The sequence below is a fragment of the Salmo trutta genome, chromosome 13 (genome assembly GCF_901001165.1).
Source record: "Salmo trutta chromosome 13, fSalTru1.1, whole genome shotgun sequence".
In the NCBI taxonomy this organism is placed as follows: Eukaryota; Metazoa; Chordata; class Actinopteri; order Salmoniformes; family Salmonidae; genus Salmo; species Salmo trutta.
This window is the reverse complement of record NC_042969.1, coordinates 87,686,845-87,712,856: the sequence shown is the minus strand read 5'-3', so window position 1 is coordinate 87,712,856 and position 26,012 is coordinate 87,686,845. Positions and strand designations below refer to the sequence as shown.

The following is a 26,012-nucleotide window of genomic DNA, read 5'->3' as shown; positions in this document are numbered from 1 at the left end:
ACATTAGAGGGGTGTTGTCAGTGTGTACACTACATTAGAGGGGTGTTGTCAGTGTGTACACTACATTAAAGGGGTGTTGGCAGTGTGTACACTACATTAGAGGGGTGTTGGCAGTGTGTACACTACATTTGATCTCTCTGTCTCAGGTGAGACGGGGGCCATGGTCTCCTCCACCCTCAAGCTGGGCATCTCAATCCTCAACACAGGCAACTGTGACGTACAACAGGTGAGTTCTGTCCGACTGTCATCTACCTGGTTCACCTGGACAGTCGAAAGCAAAAGGAGGTTTAACTCAGAAAACTGAAGTGCTGGCAGCACTCCAGGACCAAGGCTGACTACCCCTTCTGTATTAGACCAGGGGTACTAACTATAACTACCCCTTCTGTACTAGACCAGGGGTACTAACTAATACTACCTCTGTTGTATTAGACCAGGGGTACTAACTATAACTACCCCTTCTGTACTAGACCAGGGGTACTAACTATAACTACCTCTGTTGTATTAGACCAGGGGTACTAACTATAACTACCCCTTCTGTACTAGACCAGGGGTACTAACTATAACTACCCCTTCTGTAACAGACCAGGGGTACTAACTATAACTACCTCTGTTGTACTAGACCAGGGGTACTAACTATAACTACCCCTTCTGTATTAGACCAGGGATACTAACTATAACTACCTCTGTTGTATCAGACCAGGGGTACTAACTATAACTACCTCTGTTGTATTAGACCAGGGGTACTAACTAATACTACCTCTGTAGTACTAGACCAGGGGTACTAACTATAACTACCTCTGTTGTATTAGACCAGGGGTACTAACTATAACTTCCCCTTCTGTATTAGACCAGGGTTACTAACTAATACTACCTCTGTAGTATTAGACCAGGGGTACTAACTATAACTACCTCTGTTGTATCAGACCAGGGGTACTAACTATAACTACCTCTGTTGTATTAGACCAGGGGTACTAACTATAACTACCTCTGTTGTATTAGACCAGGGGTACTAACTAATACTACCTCTGTAGTACTAGACCAGGGGTACTAACTATAACTACCTCTGTTGTATTAGACCAGGGGTACTAACTATAACTACCCCTTCTGTATTAGACCAGGGGTACTAACTAATACTACCTCTGTAGTATTAGACCAGGGGTACTAACTATAACTACCTCTGTTGTATCAGACCAGGGGTACTAACTATAACTACCTCTGTTGTATTAGACCAGGGGTACTAACTATAACTACCTCTGTTGTATTAGACCAGGGGTACTAACTAATACTACCTCTGTAGTACTAGACCAGGGGTACTAACTATAACTACCTCTGTTGTATTAGACCAGGGGTACTAACTATAACTACCCCTTCTGTATTAGACCAGGGGTACTAACTATAACTACCCCATCTGTATTAGACCAGGGGTACTAACTAATACTACCTCTGTAGTATTAGACCAGGGATACTAACTATAACTACCTCTGTTGTATCAGACCAGGGGTACTAACTATAACTACCTCTGTTGTATTAGACCAGGGGTACTAACTAACACTACCCCTTCTGTACTAGACCAGGGGTACTAACTAACACTACCCCTTCTGTATTAGACCAGGGGTACTAACTAACACTACCCCTTCTGTATCAGACCAGGGGTACTAACTAACACTACCCCTTCTGTACTAGACCAGGGGTACTAACTAACACTACCCCTTCTGTACTAGACCAGGGGTACTAACTAACACTACCCCTTCTGTACTAGACCAGGGGTACTAACTAACACTACCCCTTCTGTACTAGACCAGGGGTACTAACTAACACTACCCCTTCTGTATTAGACCAGGGGTACTAACTAACACTACCCCTTCTGTACTAGACCAGGGGTACTAACTAACACTACCCCTTCTGTACTAGACCAGGGGTACTAACTAACACTACCCCTTCTGTACTAGACCAGGGGTACTAACTAACACTACCCCTTCTGTACTAGACCAGGGGTACTAACTAACACTACCCCTTCTGTACTAGACCAGGGGTACTAACTAACACTACCCCTTCTGTATCAGACCAGGGGTACTAACTACTACTTCAGAAGGTCCGGTCACATACCGTGCATTCGGAAAGTATTCAAACTTTTTCCCCATTTTGTTACGTTACAGCCTTATTCTAAAATGGATTAAATTGCTTTTTTTACTCATCAATCTACACACAATAACACATAATGACAAACTAAAAACAGGTTTTTAGAAATTTTTACGAATGTATTAAAATTTAACTAACGGAAATATCACATTTACATAAGTATTCAGACCCTTTACTCAGTACTTTGTTGAAGCACCTTTGTCAGTGATTACAGCCTCGAGTCTTCTTGGGTATGACGCTACAAGCTTGGTACACCTGTATTTGGGGAGTTTCTCCCATTCTTCTCTGCAGATCTTCTCAAGCTCTGTCAGGTTGAATGGGGAGTGTCGCTGCACAGCTATTTTCAGGTCTCTCCAGAGATGTTAGATCAGGTTCAAGTCTGGGCTCTGGCTGGGCCACTCAAGGACATTCAGAGACTTGTCCCGATGCCACTCCTGTGTTGTCTTAACTGTGTGCTTAGGGTCATTGTCCTGATGGAAGGTGAACCTTCACCCCAGTCTGAGGTCCTGAGCGCTCTGGAGCAGGTTTTCAAGGATCTCTCTGTACTCCGTTCATCTTTGCCTCGATCCCGACTAGTCTCCCAGTCCCTGCCGCAGACAAACATCCCCACATCATGATGCTGCCACCACCATGCTTCACCGTAGCGATGGTGCCAGGTTTAAAATAATTTAATACATTTTAGAATAAGGCTGTAACGTAACAAAATGTGGAAAAAGTCAAGGGACCTGAATACTTTCCAAATTCACTGAACATGTCCCCACTGGTGAAAGATCCAGATGGATATTGTCTTTTCCAGCATAGTAACAAACCCTCACCTCACAACCCATGTGACTCAAAACTGTTCAATGTGTTCACACCCCTCTTGTTGGCAGTGAGAAAAAAATGTTTACGTTATAAGAACCTGTTAAACTCTGACGCACCCTGGAGACATTTTCTAAGCAACAACAGAAAATGTAAACTACCTTCGAATATATTTAGATTCCAAAACTATTCTAAGTCCTAAGTCCTACCAACATGCTTCGTTAGAAAGGTAAGAACAATGGGATTCTTATACAGGTGACACAAACAGCATGGCTATTACAGAGCGAACAATCACAGGCAAAGAAAAGCAACAAAATAAATCCATAAAACATGTTTTTTGGTGCGTTTGGTTCCCACATTGTCCGCATGTCGGGGAATAAGATATTTGAAAGTCTTTTGTTTTGTTTTGAAATAAAGTATATGTCACCAATTACTATTCCAAAATGATTTAAAAAATATATAATTAAATGTTTTTGTCATATTTGTCAAATTGTCATACTTGGGCCACTTGTAACCAGATGTGTCTGGTTTGATCTGTGGGAAAATGGCTGTAAGGATTTTCAAGACTGACATCTTAAAAATGACCCCCTATTGATTAGTACTTTCGAAGTTATTATTATTTTTTTTTATAACACACAGACAAGCAAGGACACGTCCAACTGCTTTTCCAATACATTTTTCCCCCATTGAAAATGAGTGAGAAAGATCAACGGTGTGTTGTCAGATGGGGCGGCAGAGTAGCCTAGTGGTTAGAGTGTAGAGGCGGCAGCGTAGCCTAGTGGTTAGAGTGTAGAGGCGGCAGCGTAGCCTAGTGGTTAGAGTGTAGAGGCGGCAGCGTAGCCTAGTGGTTAGAGCGTTGGACTAGTAACCGAAAGGTTGGAATATCGAATCCCCGAGCCGACAAGGTATAAATCTGTCGTTCTGCCCCTGAACAAGGCAGTTAACCCACTGTTCCTAGGCCGTCATTGTAAATAAGAATTTGTTCTTAACTGACTTGCCTAGTTAAATAAAAAAATTGAGATAATGTCATATTATTAAATGTGGATGCATTACATTACAATGACCACACTTTCCATACATACAACTTTTCAGAACTTTCGGTGACTTAAATTGCGTTCTCTATAAATATGACCATAGCGCATAATTTATAGCCGAGAAGGAGGGGGTAGCTGGGGCATTATTATGACATCATTGTCACTTTCTATTTTCTGACAGAAATTGACGGAGTGGGTAAAACTTAAGCTCTAAAACAACTGCTCAGAGTTTAACAGGTTAAAGCTCATTTCCTGCAATTATACACATTGTTCTATGGAGCAAAGAGAGCATGTGACAGTTAAAACAATATATCAAATATATTTCTAGATTTTTAGTCTGTCTGTTGAGTATGGCTGTATTAGACTGATTGATGGCTTCCTGTTTCTCTGTCTTACTGTCTTTCTGTCTTCCTGTCTCTCTGTCTCCCTGTCTCCCTGTCTCCCTGCCTTCCTGTTTCTCTGTCTCTCTGTCTTCCTGTCTCTCTGTCTTCCTGTCTCTCTGTCTCTCTGGTTTTCCTGTCTCTCTGTCTTCCTGTCCCTCGGTCTTCCTTTCTCTCTGTCTTCCTGTCTCTCTTTCTGTCTCTCTCTCTCTCTCTCTCTCTGTCTCTCTGTATTGTAGAGGATGCTGGACTACCTGAAGGACAAAAAGGATGTGGGCTTCTTCCTGAGTATTCAGGCTCTGATGCAGACCTGCAGGTATGTAAGTCTATAAACATCTAGTTATGCGTACCTGCAGGTATGTGTAACTTAATGTGGATTTAAAACAAATATTTGATGGCTCTAAGCCTAGACTCAAATCTCTCATCAGCTATCATTAAAATCCATGTTATCATCTGTGCTTCCTGTAAATAATTAACATGCATTAGATGTTAATGACGCTAATGTGGTGGCTGTACAGATGTAGGATCTAAATTTGATCACTCTTTTGTTGTATTAAAGATTCTAATGTTTGTGTGTGTTAATGATTCTAATGTTTGTGTGTGTTAATGATTCTAATGTGTGTTGTGTGTTAATGATTCTAATGTGTGTTGTGTGTTAATGATTCTAATGTGTGTTGTGTGTTAATGATTCTAATGTGTGTGTGTGTTAATGATTCTAATGTGTGTGTTTGTTAATGTTTCTAATGTGTGTGTTAATGATTCTAATGTTTGTTGTGTGTTAATGATTCTAATGTGTATGTTAATGATTCTAATGTGTGTTGTGTTAATGATTCTAATGTGTGTGTGTGTTAATGATTCTAATGTTTGTGTGTGTTAATGATTCTAATGCGTGTGTGTGTTAATGATTCTAATGTTTGTTGTTTGTTAATGATTCTAATGTGTGTGTGTGTTAATGATTCTAATGTGTGTGTGTGTTAATGATTCTAATGTTTGTGTGTGTTAATGATTCTAATGTGTGTGTGTGTTAATGATTCTAATGTTTGTTGTGTGTTAATGATTCTAATGTGTGTTGTGTGTTAATGATTCTAATGTTTGTTATCTGTTAATGATTCTAATGTGTGTTTATTGGCAGCGTTCTAGACCTAAATGCCTTTGAGAGACAGAACAAGGCTGAGGGGCTTGGTATGGTGTCAGAGGAGGGAACAAGTGAGTATGATGATAACACTCCACCACCAGGATAACGCTGACACCTGAACAGCTCAATCTAACACATCACCTCTCACTACACTGCCAGACTGTTGATGTCCACAGATGAGTTGGCTACAGCACAAACTGATCTGCTACATGGCTAGTTACAGGGTAGCTACAGCACAAACTGATCTGCTACATGGTTAGTTACGGGGTAGTTACTGTACAAACTGATCTGCTACATGGCTAGTTACAGGGTAGTACAATACAAACTGATCTGCTACATGGCTAGTTACAGGGTAGTACAATACAAACTGATCTGCTACATGGCTAGTTACAGGGTAGCTACAGCACAAACTGATCTGCTACATGGCTAGTTACAGGGTAGTTACTGTACAAACTGATCTGCTACATGGCTAGTTACAGGGTAGTTACTGTACAAACTGATCTGCTACATGGCTAGTTACAGGGTAGTTACTGTACAAACTGATCTGCTACATGGCTAGTTACAGGGTAGATACAATACAAACTGATCTGCTACATGGCTAGTTACAGGGTAGCTACAACACAAACTGATCTGCTACATGGCTAGTTACAGGGTAGCTACAACACAAACTGATCTGCTACATGGCTAGTTACAGGGTAGTTACTGTACAAACTGATCTGCTACATGGCTAGTTACAGGGTAGTTACTGTACAAACTGATCTGCTACATGGCTAGTTACAGGGTAGATACTGTACAAACTGATCTGCTACATGGCTAGTTACAGGGTAGCTACAACACAAACTGATCTACTACATGGCTAGTTACAGGGTAGTTACAATACAAACTGATCCGCTACATGGCTAGTTACAGGGTAGCTACAACACAAACTGATCTGCTACATGGCTAGTTACAGGGTAGCTACAACACAAACTGATCTGCTACATGGCTAGTTACGGGGTAGCTACAACACAAACTGATCTGCTACATGGCTAGTTACGGGGTAGCTACAACACAAACTGATCTGCTACATGGCTAGTTACGGGGTAGCTACTTGCTGTGAATCTCTGTACTTTCTACTGCATACAGGTGTTTACTGCGGGTACAGTTTGTGTTAGTGTGTATTGATTTACTGTATTCGTGGGCTGTCCTAAAGTAGATAGAAACCGTATGAGATTCATAAAGGCGCTGTTGTATGAATCACTGTGCTTCAAGACGGTTTATATAGAAACTGTACATGCATCCCTGACATCGGCTTTAATTGTTGTAGTTACTGGACTCACCTTGGCTCTCTCCTTTGTCTCTCTCCTCACCACCACTCTACCCCGCCCTTTACCCTTTACATACCCCTCCTTTCCCCCCCCCCATCCACCTTTTCACGGTTCTCAGATATGAAGCTAGAACGTGGTAAATAAGACGTGTCTCTGTCTCTTTCCTTCTGTCCTTTCTTTCTTTTAGCTTTATTTTATTCAGCTGACTAGGTCTTTTCTTTTTCTGTGGTGTGTGTGTAGTTAATACGCATTTCATTTCGCACTCAAGGAGTCACTGAAAAAAAAAACGAAACTTTCCGATCACTTAAGATGCTTATTTTAGCCTGGGATACATGCCAAAAGATTATAATTGAATTCAACAGCTTCACGTCCTCTAAGTTTCCCCGGTAAAGGCCATGATCCATCCACTTGATTGAAAAGTTTTGACTGTTTTTTTTTTGGTCCTTGAGTGCATTTCCTAGTACTTACAGATCTACTGTAACTCCAAGACTCGTGGAACAGTGGCTGAGCAAAAAGAAGGAAGGAAAGTATTCTTCCATTTTCTTCTTGTCCTGACAAGTTCTCTAGAGGAGATCACAGAGAACTGTTACATGGGGTTTTGACTAGAAAGGATACAGCTTTTGTCATATTTGACTTTTCGTAGCAGATTAGGACAATTTACGTAGCGGGTTAGAACAATTTACGTAGCGGGTTAGAACAATTTACGTAGCGGGTTAGAACAATTTACGTAGCGGGTTAGAACAATTTACGTAGCGGGTTAGAACAATTTACGTAGCGGGTTAGAACAATTTACGTAGAGGGTTAGAACAGTTTACGTAGCAGGTTAGGAAAGTGAACCTAGAAGGTTACAAGAATTAGGTTACGGTTAGGAAAAGGGTTACAGTTAGGGTTAGCTAAAATGCAAAAAACCTAAATCAACTTTGGATGTCAATTTGACAAAATCCATATCCTTTCTAGCCATGAGTCTGTTACTGTACTGATGTGTCTCATCAAACCTGAAATGAATTGCAACCGCAGTAGGGAGTCGACAGAGCCCCGTTTCCTAAGACATTTGCCTTTTTACATAATTTAAACATCCCGCTCAAATACTGAGACTCTTCCATTGCCTCAAATTCACCACCTTGTCATCTATCTCCCTATCCCTACCAAGACATTACCAAAAGGTTGTTCTCTGGACAGAAGGTTGACATTCATCATATCTGAACTTTTTCACATTCTTGTGCATCTTTCACTTATTTTCACTTTCCCCTATTGTGTAATTAAAGACAGCTTTTCTGTGATAGAAAATATCACAAGGTGCTACTTTAACATTCATTGGATGATCTTAAAGGGATACTTCGAGATTTTGGCAATGAGGCCCTTTTATGTAATTCCCCTGAGTCAGATGAACTCGTAGATACCATTGTTACGTCTCTGTGTCCAGTATGAGGGAAGTTAGAGGTAACATGCTAGCAGATATTCCCGGGTGGCGCAGCGGTCTAAAGCAATGCATCTCAGTGCTAGAGGCGTCACTACAGACCCTGGTTTGATCCCAGGGTGCATCACAACCGGCCGTGATTGGGAGTCCCACAGGGCGGCGTACAATGGGCCAGTGTCTTCCGGGTAAGGGAAGGGTTTGGCCGGGTTAGATCGTCATAAATATAAAGGTTAAATAACAAGACTTCCGATTATTGTGCTAACGCTAGTTAGCATTGGCTGGCGTAAGTACCTCTAACTTCCTTCATACTGGACACAGAGACATAAAAATGGTATCCACAAGTTTATCTGACTCTGGGGAAGTAGATACAGGACCTCGTTGCCAAAATCCACGGTATTTCTTTAAGAGAAAAATGGCGGCAATCACTTGTCAGGGTTCAGACTTGCTATGTGTTATAATTCCAAAACTTCTAGGTGTGTTTGTCTGAATTCTAAATGATCATTTTAACCAGTTTTTTTAAAGGCTATATAGTGGTTGTTTACATTTACTTTGTTTACAAACATTGAAGTAAATAAAACAAGTCCATATTTTCAGTTCTGATGGGGTATGACAGTTTGACTAAGCTTACGAGGCATTTATAAGTTATTTTTTTTCAAGAATCAATGGGTATATATATATATATATATCATTAATTTATAAGTCCAAAAATGGATGTTGCAACTAAGGATTCTAGCTTTAATACACATGTTCTGTTTTATAAAACGGGAATACAAATTATGTGGTTATATTCAAATCTTCAAAATGCTATAAATTCATATTATAATCCTTACTCTATTTTCCATAAATCATTTAAACATTCTTTCTAATGTGTTTTATAAAACAGCAAAAATCTCATAAATTAATTTTCTCAAACAATCAACTATTTTACACCATTTTAAAGATAGGACTCTCGTTAATCTAACCACATTGTCCGATTTCAAAAAGGCTTTAATATCCACACAGCCATTTTCCAAGCAAGGACATGCATCACAAAAACCAAACGTGCAGCTAAAATATTCACTAACCTTTGATGATCTTCATCAGATGGCACTCATAGGACTTCATGTTACACAATACATGTATGTTTTGCTCAATAAAGTTCATATTTATATCCAAAAACAGCATTTTACATTGGCGCGTGATGTTCAGAAAATGTATTCCCACCAAAACTTCCTGTGAATGTGCACATCAATTTACAAAAATACTCATCATAAACGTTGATAAAATGTACAACAGTTATTGAAAGAATTATATATTGTCAGATTTCAAAATAACTTTACGTTGAAAGCACATTGTTCAATATTCTGAGTACATAGCTCAGCCATCGAAGCAAGCTATACAGACACCCGCCAAGTTCTGGCATCAACAAAACTCTGAATTAGTAATAGAAATATTCTCTTACCTTTGCTAATCTTCGTCAGAATGCACTCCGAGGACTCCTACTTCCACAAGAAATGTTTGTTTTGTTCGAATACTCCATATTTATGTCCAAATACCTCCGTTTTGTTCGTGCGTTCAGATCACTATCCAAAGGCATAATGCGCGAGCGCAGAACCAGAGACGAAAAGTCAAATAGTTCCATTACCGTTCATAGAAACATGTCAAACGTTGTTTACAATCAATCCTTAGGGTCTTTTTAACATAAAACGTTGATAATATTCCAACCGGACAATAGCGTATTCATTCAAGAAGAAAAATGAGGGGCGCGCTGTCGGGCTCGCGCATCACCAAGTCCTTTGTCCATAGGCAGTCCACTCATTGACTGAGCTCCTATTCTCTGCCCAGTAACAGGAGAAAGATGGAAAAACTTTCTGAAGGCTGTTGACAGCCAATGGAAGCCTTAGGAAGTGCAACGTGACCCCACAGACACTGTAGTTTCGATAGGGATTCAAAAGAAGAACTACAATTCTCAGATTTCCACACTTCCTGGTTCAATTTTTCTCAGGTTTTTGCCTGCCATATGATTTCTGTTATACTCACAGACATCATTCAAACCGTTTTAGAAACTTCAGAGTGTTTTCCATCCAAATCTACTAATAATATGGAAATATTTGACTCTGGGCCCGAGTATTATGCCGTTTACTCTGGGCACACTTTTCATCCGAAATCGAAAATACTGCCCCCTATACCTTGACAGGTTAAAGAGATAGTTTGAAATTTTGGCAATGAAGCCCTTTACTTCCCCAGAGTCAGTGGATACAACTTTATTTATCTGCGTCGAGTATAAAAGAAGTTAGAGGTAGTTTTGTGAGCCAATGCTAACTAACGTTTCATAGACTTTCAGTCATTGCGCTAATGCTAGTTAGCAATTGCGCTAACGCTAGTTAGCAACCTCCTTCAAAATACACACAGAGACATAACCATGGTATCCATGAGTCCATCTGAAGTAGATAAAGGGCTTCATTGCCAAAATCCAAAATAATCCCTTTAACTATCAAACCCATAACCTTTTTCTCCCAGCCCTAGAACAATCCCTTTAACTATCAAACCCATAACCTTTTTCAACAATCAGCTGGGACCCCCACAAGGTCCCCTGTGTAGAACCAGCTGGGACCCCCCACACACTGTCCTCTGTGTAGAACCAGCTGGGACCCCCCACACACTGTCCTCTGTGTAGAACTAGATGTGACCCCCACACACTGTACTCTGTGTAGAACCAGCTGGGACTCCCACACACTGTCCTCTGTGTAGAACCAGCTGGGACCTCCACACACTGTCCTCTGTGTAGAACCAGCTGGGACCCCCACACGGTCCCCTGTGTAGAACCAGCTGGGACCCCCACACACTTTCCTCTGTGTAGAACTAGCTGGGACCCCCCACACACTGTCCTCTGTGTAGAACCAGCTGGGACCCCCACACACTTTCCTCTGTGTAGAACCAGCTGGGACCCCCACACACTGTCCTCTGTGTAGAACCAGCTGGGACCCCCACACACTGTCCTCTGTGTAGAACCAGCTGGGACCCCCACACACTGTCCTCTGTGTAGAACCAAACCCCACACACTGTCCTCTGTGTAGAACCAGCTGGGACCCCCACACACTGTCCTCTGTGTAGAACCAAACCCCACACACTGTCCTCTGTGTAGAACCAAACCCCACACACTGTCCTCTGTGTAGAACCAAACCCCACACACTGTCCTCTGTGTAGAACCAAACCCCACACACTGTCCTCTGTGTAGAACCAAACCCCACACACTGTCCTCTGTGTAGAACCAAACCCACACGCCTCTGTGTAGAACCAACCCCACACACTGTCCTCTGTGTAGAACCAAACCCCACACACTGTCCTCTGTGTAGAACCAAACCCCACACACTGTCCTCTGTGTAGAACCAAACCCCACACACTGTCCTCTGTGTAGAACCAAACCCCACACACTGTCCTCTGTGTAGAACCAAACCCCACACACTGTCCTCTGTGTAGAACCAAACCCCACACACTGTCCTCTGTGTAGAACCAAACCCCACACACTGTCCTCTGTGTAGAACCAAACCCCACACACTGTCCTCTGTGTAGAACCAAACCCCACACACTGTCCTCTGTGTAGAACCAAACCCCACACACTGTCCTCTGTGTAGAACCAAACCCCACACACTGTCCTCTGTGTAGAACCAAACCCCACACACTGTCCTCTGTGTAGAACCAAACCCCACACACTGTCCTCTGTGTAGAACCAAACCCCACACACTGTCCTCTGTGTAGAACCAAACCCCACACACTGTCCTCTGTGTAGAACCAAACCCCACACACTGTCCTCTGTGTAGAACCAAACCCCACACACTGTCCTCTGTGTAGAACCAAACCCCACACACTGTCCTCTGTGTAGAACCAAACCCCACACACTGTCCTCTGTGTAGAACCAAACCCCACACACTGTCCTCTGTGTAGAACCAAACCCCACACACTGTCCTCTGTGTAGAACCAAACCCCACACACTGTCCTCTGTGTAGAACCAAACCCCACACACTGTCCTCTGTGTAGAACCAAACCCCACACACTGTCCTCTGTGTAGAACCAAACCCACACACTGTAGAACCAAACCCCACACAGCGCCTTGCAAAAATATTCATCCCCCTTGGCGTTTTTCCTATTTCGTTGCATTACAACCTGTAATTTAAATGGATGTTTATTTGGATTTCATGTAATGGACAATACACAATAGTCCAAATTGGTGAAGTGAAATGAAAATAACAACTTGTTTTAAAAAAAAATTATTAAAAAAGGGAAAAGTAGTGCGTTCATATGTATTCACCCCCTTTGATATGAAGCCCCGAAATAAGATCTGGTGCAACCAATTACCTTCAGAAGTCACATAATTAGTTAAATAAAGTCCACCTGTGTGTAATCTAAGTGTCACATAATCTGTCACATGATCTCAGTATATATGCACCTGTTCTGAAAGGCCCCAGAGTCTGCAACACCACTAAGCAAGGGGCAACACCAAGCAAGCGGCACCATGAAGACCAAGGAGCTCTCCAAACAGGTCAAGGACAAAGTTGGTGAGAAGTACAGATCAGGGTTGGGTTATAAAAAATATCAGAAACTTTGAACATCCCACAGAGCACCATTAAATCCATTATTAAAAAATGGAAAGAATATGGCACCACAACAAACCTGCCAAGAGAGGGCCGCCCACCAAAACTCACGGACAGGGCAAGGAGGGCATTAATCAGAGAGGCAACAAGTGACCAAAGATAACCCTGAAGGAGCTGCAAAACTCCACAGCGGAGATCGGAGTATCTGTCCATAGGACCACTTTAAGCAGTACAATCCACAGAGCTGGGCTTTATGGAAGAGTGGCCAAAAAAAGCCATTGCTTAAAGAAAAAAATAAGCAAACACATTTGGTATTCGCCAAAAGGCATGTGGGAGACTCCCCAAACATATGGAAGAAGGTACTCTGGTCAGATGAGACTAAAATTTACTTTTTTGGCCATCAAGGAAAACGCTTTGTCTGGCGCAAACCCAACACCTCTCATCACCCCGAGAACACCATCCCCACTGGAAGTTTTTCATCGGCAGAGACTGGGAAACTGGTCAGAATTGAAGAAATGATGGATGGCGCTAAATACAGGGAAATTCTTGAGGAAAACCTGTTTCAGTCTTCCAGAGGTTTGAGACTGGGACATAGGTTCACCTTCCAGCAGGACAATGACCGTAAGCATACTGCTAAAGCAACACTCGAGTGGTTTAAGGGGAAACATTTAAATGTCTTGGAATGGCCTAGTCCAAGCCCAGACCTCAATCCAATTGAGAATCTGTGGTATGACTTAAAGATTGCTGTACATCAGCAGAAACCATCCAACTTGAAGGAGCTGGATCAGTTTTGTCTTGAAGAATGGGCACAAATCCCAGTGGCTAGATGTCCCAAGGTTATAGAGACATACCCCAAGAGACTTGCAGCTGTAATTGCTGCAAAAGGTGGCTCTACAAAGTATTGACTTTAGAGGAGGGGGGAATAGTTACGCACACTCAAGTTTTCAGTTTGTTTTGTCTTATTTCTTGCCTGTTTCTCAATAAAAAATATTAGCATCTTCAAAGTGGTAGGCATGTTGTGTAAATCAAATGATACAAACCCCTAAAAAATACATTTTAATTCCAGATTGTAAGGCATCAAAATAGGAAATATGCCAAGTGGGTGAATACTTTCGCAAGCCACTGTACGTCCTGCTTCTGTCTCCAGTACATGTGATTTGGTTCCCTTGTCTTTCCACCACACACCAACACACAGGAGTTTGTGGAGTTCAGTAGATCTGTAATTGCATGACTTGTGTGACTTTGTGTTTGATATAGAGAGATATTCTCTCCGATTTGTTCTCTGTATTTCTGTGTTCCCTGTGTGTCTGTCTCTGTCACAGAAGATGATGTTGTCCTCTGTGAACACTCTATCAATGTCTCATCATTCCCTGTCCTCTCCACTGTCACAACCATTTCAATGTCTCATCATTCCCTGTCCTCTCCACTGTCACGACCATTTCAATGTCTCATCATTCCCTGTCCTCTCCACTGTCACGACCATTTCAATGTCACATTATTGATGGTTGACCTGTGTGTGTTTAAATCCCTGGTTGTTGGCCAAGTTCCTGTGTTGTGTGTGTGTGTGTGTGTGTGTGTGTGTGTGTGTGTGTGTGTGTGTGTGTGTGTGTGTGTGTGTGTGTTGAGGAGGGAGCAGATAAAACCAAAGCTGTGGTCAGTACTAAAGTATTGAATGCAGGAAGCCTCTGGCTCCTCCCCCTATATGGCTTCTCCCCCTAGCAGGCTCCTCCCTTTCCCCCTGTTTGGCTCCTCCCTTTCCCACATACAGTGAGGGAAAAAATAATTTGATCCCCTGCTGATTTTGTATGTTTGCCCACTGATAAAGAAAGGATCAGTCTATAATTTTAATGGTAGGTTTATTTGAACAGTGAGTGACAGAATAACAACAAAAATATCCAGAAAAACGCATTTAAAAAATATTATGAATTGATTTGCATTTTAATGAGGGAAATAAGTATTTGACCCCCTCTGAATCAGAAAGATTTCTGGCTCCCAGGTGTCTTTTATACAGGTAACGAGCTGGATTAGGAGCACACTCTTAAAGGGAGTGCTCCTAATCTCAGTTTGTTACCTGTATAAAAGACACCTGTCCACAGAAGCAATCAATCAATCAGATCCCAAACTCTCCACCATGGCCAAGACCAAATAGCTCTCCAAGGATGTCAGGAACAAGATTGTAGACCTACACAAGGCTGGAATGGGCTACAAGACCATCGCCAAGCAGCTTGGTGAGAAGGTGACAACATTTGGTGCGATTATTCGCAAATGGAAGAAACACAAAAGAACTGTCAATATCCCTCGGCCTGGGGCTCCATGCAAGATCTCACCTCGTGGGGTTGTAATGATCATGAGAACGGTGAGGAATCAGCCCAGAACTACACGGGAGGATCTTGTCAATGATCTCAAGGCAGCTGGGACCATTGTCACCAAGAAAACAATTGGTAACACACTACGCCGTGAAGGACTGAAATCCTGCTGCGCCCGCAAGTTCCCCCTGCTCAAGAAAGCACATATACATGCCCGTCTGAAGTTTGCCAATGACCATCTGAATGATTCAGAGGACAACTGGTGAAAGTGTTGTGGTCAGATGAGACCAAAATGGAGCTCTTTGGCATCAACTCAACTCGCTGTATTTGGAGGAGAAAGAATGCTGCCAATGACCCCAAGAACACCATCTCCACCGTCAAACATGGAGGTGGAAACATTATGCTTTGGGGGTGTTTTTCTGCTAAGGGGACAGGACAACTTCACCGCATCATTTGACGGGGCCATGTACCGTCAAATCTTGGGTGAGAAGCTCCTTCCCTCAGCCAGGGCATTGAAAATGGGTCGTGGATGGGTATTCCAGCATGACAATGACCCAAAACACACGGCCAAGGCAACAAAGGAGTGGCTCAAGAAGAAGCACATTAAGGTCCTGGAGTGGCCTAGCCAGTCTCCAGACCTTAATCCCATAGAAAATCTGTGGAGGGAGCTGAAGGTTTGAGTTGCCAAACGTCAGCCTCGAAACCTTAATCACTTGGAGAAGATCTGCAAAGAGGAGTGGGACAAAATCCCTCCTGAGATGTGTGCAAACCTGGTGGCCAACTACAAGAAACGTCTGACCTCTGTGATTGCCAACAAGGGTTTTGCCACCAAGTACTAAGTCATGTTTTGCAGAGGGGTCAAATACTTATTTCCCTCATTAAAATTGAAATCATTTTATAACATTTTTGACATGCGTTTTTCTGGATTTTTTTGTTGTTATTCTGTCTCTCACTGTTCATATAAACCTACCATTAAAATTGTAGACTGATCATTTCTTTGTAAGTGGGCAAACGTACAAAATCAGCAGGGGATCAAATACTTTTTTCCCCCACTGTATGGCCCCTCCCCCTGTCTGGCTCCTCCTTTTCCTCCTGACTGCCTCCTCGCTTCCCTCCTGTCTGACTCCTCCCTTTCTCCGTCTGCCGTCCGTCTGTCCGCTGGCCAGTGGACAGAGACGGACGATCTGTCTGAGGTCTTTGTGGTTTAGCTACTAACCTGCTAACGAGGGCAGAGAGTGATAATGTGGTTATACTTACCTACACACACACACACACACACACACACACACACACACACACACACACACACACACACTGTTACCAGGCCTAATCCTTCATTTTAAACTCTTCTTATTCATCCTTGCTTTCTCAGTCAAACAACAATGGACACTGTATTTACACGCTCCAAAACACTTATAAACAAACAAAAACAACAACACTCTCATCCTGTTGACCCCGTGTTGACCCCCTGTTGACCCCCTGTTGACCCCTGTTGACCCCTGATGACCCCCTGTTGACCCCCTGTTGACCCCTGATGACCCCCCTGTTGACCCCTGATGACCCGCTGTTGACCCCCTGTTGACCCCTGTTGACTGCTTGTCTGTCCTGCGTTCCCGTGGCCAGATGAGAAGGTGATGGCGGATGACGAGTTTACCTGCGACCTGTTCCGCTTCCTGCAGCTGCTCTGTGAGGGACACAACAACGGTGAGTGACCCGTTTCAATGTGCCGTCAAATTACAACCTAAACATTATGATGTTAAAGGCCAAACTGATCCCATTTTTTATTTGACCTTTTTTAACCTTTATTTAACCTTTATTTAACTAGGCAAGTCAGTTAAGAACACATTCTTATTTACAATGACAGCCTACCAAAAAAGCAAAAGGCCTCCTGCGGGGACAGGAGCTGGGATAAAAAATATATATATACATGTATATATCTATAAATATAGGACAAAACACACATATAGGTATATTATGATATTAAAGGCCAAATTGATCCTATATCAGCACTCATACTCTGACACTGAAGGCCCAGATCTTAAATCTGAATCTCAAATGACACCCTAATATACTAGGTTTTGCCAGAGCCCAAGCTACACCTGGTGTGATCCTGTTATCTCTGTCCAAGCTACACCTGGTGTAATCCTGTTATCTCTGTTCAAGCTACACCTGGTGTGATCCTGTAATCTCTGCCCAAGCTACACCTGGTGTGATCCTGTTATCTCTGTCCAAGCTACACCTCCTGTTATCTCTGTCCAAGCTACACCTGGTGTGATCCTGTTATCTCTGTCCAAGCTACACCTGGTGTGATCCTGTTATCTCTGACCAAGCTACACCTGCTGTGATCCTGTTATCTCTGTCTAAGCTACACCTGGTGTGATCCTGTTATCTCTGTCCAAGCTACACCTGGTGTGATCCTGTTATCTCTGTCCAAGCTACACCTGGTGTGATCCTGTTATCTCTGACCAAGCTACACCTGGTGTGATCCTGTTATCTCTGTCCAAGCTACACCTGGTGTGATCCTGTTATCTCTGACCAAGCTACACCTGCTGTGATCCTGTTATCTCTGTCTAAGCTACACCTGGTGTGATCCTGTTATCTCTGTCCAAGCTACACCTGGTGTGATCCTGTTATCTCTGTCCAAGCTACACCTGGTGTGATCCTGTTATCTCTGACCAAGCTACACCTGGTGTGATCCTGTTATCTCTGTCCAAGCTACACCTGGTGTGATCCTTTTATCTCTGTCCAAGCTACACCTGGTGTGATCCTGTTATCTCTGTCCAAGCTACACCTGGTGTGATCCTGTTATCTCTGTCCAAGCTACACCTGGTGTGATCCTGTTATCTCTGTCCAAGCTACACCTGGTGTGATCCTGTTATCTCTGTCCAAGCTACACATGGTGTGATCCTGTTATCTCCGTCTCTGAGCAGATTTCCAGAACTATCTGCGTACCCAGACTGGCAGCACCACCACCATCAACATCATTATCTGCACTGTGGACTACCTGCTCCGCCTGCAGGTAAAACTCCCGAAATAGCTCCAGTTCTGTCTCTAATTATAATCATCTTTCTCTTTATCGGCTGATTACTTCCCTTCACATTCCACCAGATTTATTTTCAGCAACCCTAACCCTCTCTCTCTCTCTCTCTCTTTCCTTCTCTCTCTCTCTCTCGTTCTCTCTCTCTTTCCCTCTCTCTCTCTTTCCCTCTCTCTCTCTCTCTTTCCTTCTCTCTCTCTCTCTCTCTCTCTCTCTCTCTGTCTGTCTCTCTATGTCTCTTTCTCTCTTCCTGTGTCACCTTTGACCCCTTCCCTTCTCTCCGTGGTCCTATGTAGGAGTCTATCAGTGATTTCTACTGGTATTACTCTGGGAAGGACATCATAGACGAGCCAGGAAAGAGGAACTTCTCCAAGGCCATGACTGTGGCTAAACAGGTGTTCAACAGTCTGACTGAGTATATCCAGGTAAGGTTGTCCTGGTGGATTACACCTCCTACAGTACTAGTCAGGGAGTGTCCATCAACCTGCTGGGCTTTTTGTTGTTCTTGCTTTGTCGCTGTTCCTGCATAGAAAATGCTAATTAGCGTTCATCAATTAATCAAAATAACCTCTCTTTCTCCTCTCTCTCTACTCTCTCTCTCTCTCTACTATCTTTCTCCTCTCTCTCTTTCTTTCTTTCTTTCTTTCTTTCTTTCTCTCTCTCTCTCTCTCTCTCTCTCTCTCTCTCTCTCTCTCTCTCTATCCTCTCTCTCTCTCTCTCTATCCTCTCTCTCTCCCTTTCTCACTCTCTCTCTCTCTCTCTCTATCTCTCTCTCTCTCTCTCTCTCTCTCTATCCTCTCTCTCTCTCTCTATCCTCTCTCTCTCTGTCTCTCTCTCTCTCTCTCTCTCTCTCTCTCTCTCTATCCTCTCTCTCTCTCTCTCTCTCTCTCTCTCTCTATCCTCTCTCTCTCTCTCTCTATCCTCTCTCTCTCCCTTTCTCACTCTCTCTCTCTATCCTCTCTCTCTCTCCCTTTCTCTCTCTGTCTCTCTCTCTCTCTCTCTCTCTCTCTCTCTCTCTCTCTCTCTCCTTCCCCATCCTCTCAGGGTCCGTGTACGGGGAACCAGCAGTCTTTGGCCCACAGCAGGTTGTGGGACGCTGTGGTCGGCTTCCTGCACGTCTTTGCTCACATGATGATGAAGCTGGCTCAGGTAAACAAACAAATCTGCCGTGTGGTAGTTTATTTTTACAACGATATTATCTACCAGACACTCATGAATGTTTTTACTCACATTCAAGCTCTGTCAGGGTAAACAGGAAATATATGCATCTAATTGACAAGGTCTTATCGGCAATTACTCACTATGTATTATTAAAGGCCCAATGCAGTCAAAAGTGTGATTTCCCCTGTGTTTTTATAAATATTTACACAGGTTGTAAATAAAATTGTGGAATTGTGAAAATGATGACAATACTCTTTTTGTGTAAGAGCTGTTTGGAAAGACCGCCTGAAATTTCTGCCTGTTTTGGTGGGATGGAGTTTTGGCCTGGCTGGTGACATCACCAGGCGGTAAATGAGTTAGTAGACCAATAACAAAGAGAGTTCTAAATCTCTCTTCCAATAACAGCTAGTTGTCAGTTTTCCCCTCCCCACTCAGACCACTCCCACACAGTCAAAGCTAAATTCTTACTAGAGAAGTTGCTCTTTGCTTAAAAGACATTCTTGTTTTTTTTATATATATATAACCATTTTAAAAACAATCTCATTAAGGTATTTCATTGTTACCCATAAAGGATTTGATATTGTGATAAAAAATGACTGCATTGGACCCTTAAATCACTGTACATGCCCGTCTCACTATTGTACATAGATAAATACTATTTAATTCTGAAAAGCATTAAGATTCACTGAGGATATGTTCTGAGCATTGTCTTGTGCACTGATTAGTTTCATTCATGCAAAATATCTCATCTCTGGTGCAGAAACAAATAGGGGCAGTATTTGATCTTCTACGCCCTATCTAACTAACTATCTAACCCTAACCCTAGAATATACCTTATTTTTCCTTACGTCTAAATGTTGGGAGTAGCACAGCAATGATCGTTCTTCAAATGTCGACTTTCTGTCCAACTAATCTTGTGAACTTTTTCCCTCATGGTCCCTGCAGAGTTGTAAAGTATGTATTTATTTATTTATTTGAGTTTTATTTTATTTAATGAAATGATTTTGGTGTTTCCTGGCTGGTTCCCACCTCACCTGGTCCCTGTTGTGTGGCCTGCTCTTTGCCAGCTTGTTTCTGCCTCGTCACCTGCCTGGAGCAGCCCAGAGTAGAATCAGCTAGCTACAGTAGATTACTGTAGAAGAATCAGATAGCTACAGTAGATTACTGTAGTAGATAGTAGAATCAGATAGCTACAGTAGATTACTGTAGTAGAATCAGATAGCTACAGTAGATTACTGTAGTAGAATCAGCTAGCTACGGTAGATTACTCGGTAGATAGTAGAATCAGATAGCTACAGTAGATTACTGTAGTAGAATCAGATAGCTACAGTAGATTACTCGGTAGATAGTAGAATCAGATAGCTACAGTAGATTACTGTAGTAGAATCAGCTAGCTACAGTAGATTACTGTAGTAGAATCAGATAGCTACAGTAGATTACTCGGTAGATACGGTTTACACATGTTTGATAGTTTGTAGAAATATTTTCATGCACATTGTTCAAATGAATAACACATGAGACAGCTAGTTTCCTTCTGTAGTGAAATATTTAAACGAGCTTGCTTTCCACAAGTCACATTCACAGCTGCGGGATACACCTGTTAATTGGTCAGGTTATTCCTCGTAGAGGTTTGATACGTGATATGGATAAACGAACCCTTAGTCTTAAACCCAGGCCATCATTACTACTAAGAAATCTGGCGTGAATGTGCCTTTAGCTAATTATGCAAATGTTACTTACAGTGAAGTTTGAGAACCCAAGGTTAGATTAAATAACATTCTATTTCAGAACCCTCTACGATCCTAATTTGGACTCAAAGTGTGTGCGCCCCCCCCCCCCCCCCCCCCCCCCCCCCCCCCCCCCCCCCACATTTACTTCGTTTGGATCCCCATTTCTTTGCTCTAGTGATTAGAGAATGGGCTGAGTGTGACCATAGAATGACTAGGAGAGTGGAGCCAACCTGTAGGTCCTAGGCTGGCACGGACTAGATAGTAGATAGTCTCTAATGTTGATTTCCTGTCTGTCTGTCTGGTCTGTCTGGTCTGTCTGGTCTGTCTGGTCTGTCTGTCTGTCTGTCTGTCTGTCTGTCTGTCTGTCTGTCTGTCTGTCTGTCTGTCTGTCTGTCTGTCTGTCTGTCTGTCTGGTCTGTCTGTCTGTCTGTCTGTCTGTCTGTCTGTCTGTCTGTCTGTCTGTCTGTCTGTCTGTCTGTCTGTCTGTGTCTCTGTCTGTCTGTCTCTGTCTGTCTGTGTCTGTCTGTCTGTCTGTCTGTGCACCTGATCTCCTACCACAGATGCACAGCAGTTTGGGAGAAAGCCGTGACACTTGAAATCCAACTAATATTTTAGGACGCCAGGGGACAGATATCAAAAATACAAAAATGTATAAAAAAATGTTGGTTGATTACATTTTTATTAACATGTATTATAACCCTGCCAGATGCAAGCCGACCCCGGACTTCGACTTGGCGTAAGAATCTTTGTTTCACCCCCCATAGCTATCCCAACCACAGCTATCCCAACCCCACAGCTATCCCAACCACAGCTATCCCAACCACAGCTATCCCAACCGTAGCTATCCTAACCACAGCTATCCCAACCACAGCTATCCCAACCACAGCTATCCCAACCACAGCTATCCACAGCTATAGCTATCCCAACCACAGCTATCCCAACCATAGCTATCCCAACCACAGCTATCCCAACCACAGCTATCCCAACCACACCTATCCCAACCACAGCTATCCCAACCGTAGCTATCCCAACCACAGCTATCCCAACCACAGCTATCCCAACCACACCTATCCCAACCACAGCTATCCCAACCACAGCTATCCCAACCACAGCTATCCCAACCATAGTTATCCACAGCTATCCCAACCACAGCTATCCCAACCATAGCTATCCCAACCACAGCTATCCCAACCACAGCTATCCCAACCACAGCTATCCCAACCACAGCTATCCCAACCATAGTTATCCACAGCTATCCCAACCATAGCTATCCCAACCATAGCTATCCCAACCATAGCTATCCCAACCATAGCTATCCCAACCATAGCTATCCCAACCACAGCTATCCACAGCTATAGCTATCCCAACCATAGCTATCCCAACCATAGCTATCCCAACCATAGCTATCCCAACCATAGCTATCCCAACCACAGCTATCCCAACCATAGCTATCCCAACCATAGCTATCCCAACCACAGCTATCCACAGCTATAGCTATCCCAACCATAGCTATCCCAACCACAGCTATCCACAGCTATAGCTATCCCAACCATAGCTATCCCAACCATAGCTATCCCAACCATAGCTATCCCAACCATAGCTATCCCAACCACAGCTATCCCAACCATAGCTATCTCAGTAATCGTCCCGTACTTCTTCAAATAAGCTACCCCTCCGCCTTTGCGACCATTCCACACCACGCTTCCCCTCGATCCTCCTCCACCCCACGCTTCCCCTCGATCCTCCTCCACCCCACGCTTCCCCTCGATCCCTCTCCACCCCACGCTTCCCCTCGATCCCTCTCCACCCCACGCTTCCCCTCGATCCCTCTCCACCCCACGCTTCCCCTCGATCCCTCTCCACCCCACGCTTCCCCTCGAGCCTCCTCCACCCCACGCTTCCCCTCGATCCCCCTCCACCCCACGCTTCCCCTCGATCCCCCTCCACCCCACGTTTCCCCTCGATCCCTCTCCACCCCACGCTTCCCCTCGAGCCTCCTCCACCCCACGCTTCCCCTCGATCCCTCTCCACCCCACGCTTCCCCTCGAGCCTCCTCCACCCCACGTTTCCCCTCGATCCCCCTCCACGCCACACTTCCTACTGTACTGATCTTCATCTTTCATCTCCATTCACCTCATCTTCTCGTTTGTTGTCTTTTTAAAATCAATCCTTTTGTTTTAGATAATGTTTTTCTGCACCTTCTCTGGGGACTCATTTATAAACCTTGCGTACGTACAAAATATACCCCAAAATGTACGTGTGCATGTTTTCATGGAAAAGTTGGCATTTATACAAATTTAACTTGACTTGAGAATGTGCTCACCTACCTGCAAACTTTAGAGCATGCGTACGCACATCTGCTACTGGGTAAAATATTGTATAGCAAACTGGCAAGAAAGTATTTTGTGCAAATTGGGAGATATGATGAGAAGCTTATTGATAAAAAAAAACGACTAACAGGAAAACCTGTTAACAAGAATACAACTATTTGCCATTAGTGAGAATGAAAGTCTATGTGTTATTTTTAGAATCTAAAATAATTAGACACAGGAATATTATAATCAGGTATAGGAATATTATAAATAGGTATAGGAATATTATAATTAGGTGTATGAATATTATAATTAGGTATAAGAATCTTATAATTATACACAGGAATCTTATAATTTGGTATAGGAATCTTATAATTATGTATAGGAATATTATAATTAGGTATAGGAATCTTATAATTAGACATAGGAATCTTATAATTAGGTATAGGAATCTTATAATTAGGTATAGGAATATTATAATTAGGTATAGGAATCTTATAATTATGTATAGGAATATTATAATTAGGTATAGGAATCTTATAATTAGACATAGGAATCTTATAATTAGGTATAGGAATCTTATAATTAGGTATAGAAATATTGTAATTAAGGATAGGAATCTTATAATTAGACACAGGAATCTTATAATTAGACACAGGAATCTTATAATTAGGTATAGGAATATTATAATTAGGTATAGGAATCTTATAATTAGACACAGGAATCTTATAATTAGACACAGGAATCTTATAATTAGGTATAGGAATATTATAATTAGGTATAGGAATCTTATAATTAGACACAGGAATCTTATAATTAGGTATTGGAATATTATAATTAGGTATAGGAATATTATAATTCGGTATAGGAATATTATAATTAGGTATAGGAATCTTATAATTAGACATAGGAATCTTTTTCCTATATATTTAATTTTCATAACCATTGCAGAATATATTCCTCATCTTTTCTGATCGTGATGAGTTCATATTTCCCGAAAGAGCCATTAATTACCATGCGAATCTATTATTTAATTGGACCTAGTGGCCTAGTAAATAGATAGGTTATATCTATTTCAAGTTTTGCAATATCATAGGCAGCGTAGTTTATAATACAGGTATACAATCTAATTTAAAAAGTTGATGTTTTACTTTGAAGTAGGTCCATGTGTCAAGTTTCAAGTTGTACGTTTTTATTGTCACGTACACAAGTACAGTGAAATGTCTTTCTTGCTTTCTCTTTCCCATCAATGCAGTAAAAAATATCAAAAAGTAAAGAAGGACAAAAACACACAAGAAAAAGAACTGTAACTGTAACTATTGTAAGTATTTAGGTTGGGGCAGCGGCGGACTGGGGACAGAAATTGGCACAGGCATTTCTAAAATACCGGACCATTTTTTGCTTAAGGCCCCCATTATTAGCCAGATAATAATCATTTTGCACAAAAAAAACCCAAGTTAGACCGGCCCACTGGGCTAAAAATGGACCAGCCCATCTGGCATTTGCCAGAAATGCCAGATGGTGAGTCCGCCCTTAGGTTGGGGGAAAGTTGATATAAAACATTGGTGAATTCAAAACACTCTGCTGACAGGTCCACGACAATTTGCAATTGTTTTCTCGTTCAAAAAGTGACATTTTCCAGATACAGCATAAATTACTGCTAAAGATTAAAACATTCTGCCAAAACAGTAAACAGACCGGTAGCTTATGTAAAATATTTGACATTATGGTTAGGCTACAGTATTGCTGTGCGTACGATAGGAGCGCATCGTCATTGCCGATTTAATCTCAGAGCCTATACCAAGGCAGGACATACAGTATAAACCAATCATCTATTGACAAACCGTGGCCTAATAATGTCAACAGTCCCAGCAAATAAATAATACAGCAAATGAAGGGCGTTATTGTCACCATTGGGGCGGCAGCGTAGCCTAGTGGTTAGAGTGTAGAGGCGGCAGCGTAGCCTAGTGGTTAGAGTGTAGAGGCGGCAGCGTAGCCTAGTGGTTAGAGTGTAGAGGCGACAGCGTAGCCTAGTGGTTAGAGTGGAGAGGCGGCAGCGTAGCCTAGTGGTTAGAGTGTAGAGGCGGCAGCGTAGCCTAGTGGTTAGAGTGTAGAGGCGGCAGCGTAGCCTAGTGGTTAGAGTGTAGAGGCGACAGCGTAGCCTAGTGGTTAGAGTGGAGAGGCGGCAGCGTAGCCTAGTGGTTAGAGTGTAGAGGCGGCAGCGTAGCCTAGTGGTTAGAGTGTAGAGGCGGCAGCGTAGCCTAGTGGTTAGAATGTAGAGGCGGCAGCGTAGCCTAGTGGTTAGAGTGTAGAGGCGGCAGCGTAGCCTAGTGGTTAGAGTGTAGAGGCGGCAGCGTAGCCTAGTGGTTAGAGTGGAGAGGCGGCAGCGTAGCCTAGTGGTTAGAGTGTAGAGGCGACAGCGTAGCCTTGTGGTTAGAGTGTAGAGGCGGCAGCGTAGCCTTGTGGTTAGAGTGGAGAGGCGGCAGCGTAGCCTTATGGTTAGAGTGTAGAGGCGGCAGCGTAGCCTAGTGGTTAGAGTGGAGAGGCGACAGCTTAGCCTAGTGGTTAGAGTGTAGAGGCGGCAGCGTAGCCTAGTGGTTAGAATGTAGAGGCGACAGCGTAGCCTAGTGGTTAGAGTGTAGAGGCGACAGCGTAGCCTAGTGGTTAGAGTGTAGAGGCGAC

The 26,012-nt window shown here is 42.9% G+C and overlaps 1 protein-coding gene across 1 annotated transcript in view; it reads left to right on the top strand.

Annotated features, from left to right (window-relative positions):
* The window catches only part of ryr1b (ryanodine receptor 1b (skeletal)), a gene marked incomplete at its 5' end in the record, with an annotated part of 164,709 nt that overhangs the window by 102,698 nt on the left and 35,999 nt on the right, over positions 1–26,012 (top strand). Inside the window, 8 exon segments of the mRNA XM_029773897.1 lie at positions 147–226; positions 4,594–4,670; positions 5,487–5,560; positions 16,714–16,794; positions 18,021–18,109; positions 18,424–18,552; positions 19,172–19,276; positions 20,234–20,242. Coding sequence (XP_029629757.1) covers positions 147–226; positions 4,594–4,670; positions 5,487–5,560; positions 16,714–16,794; positions 18,021–18,109; positions 18,424–18,552; positions 19,172–19,276; positions 20,234–20,242 — 644 coding nt within the window.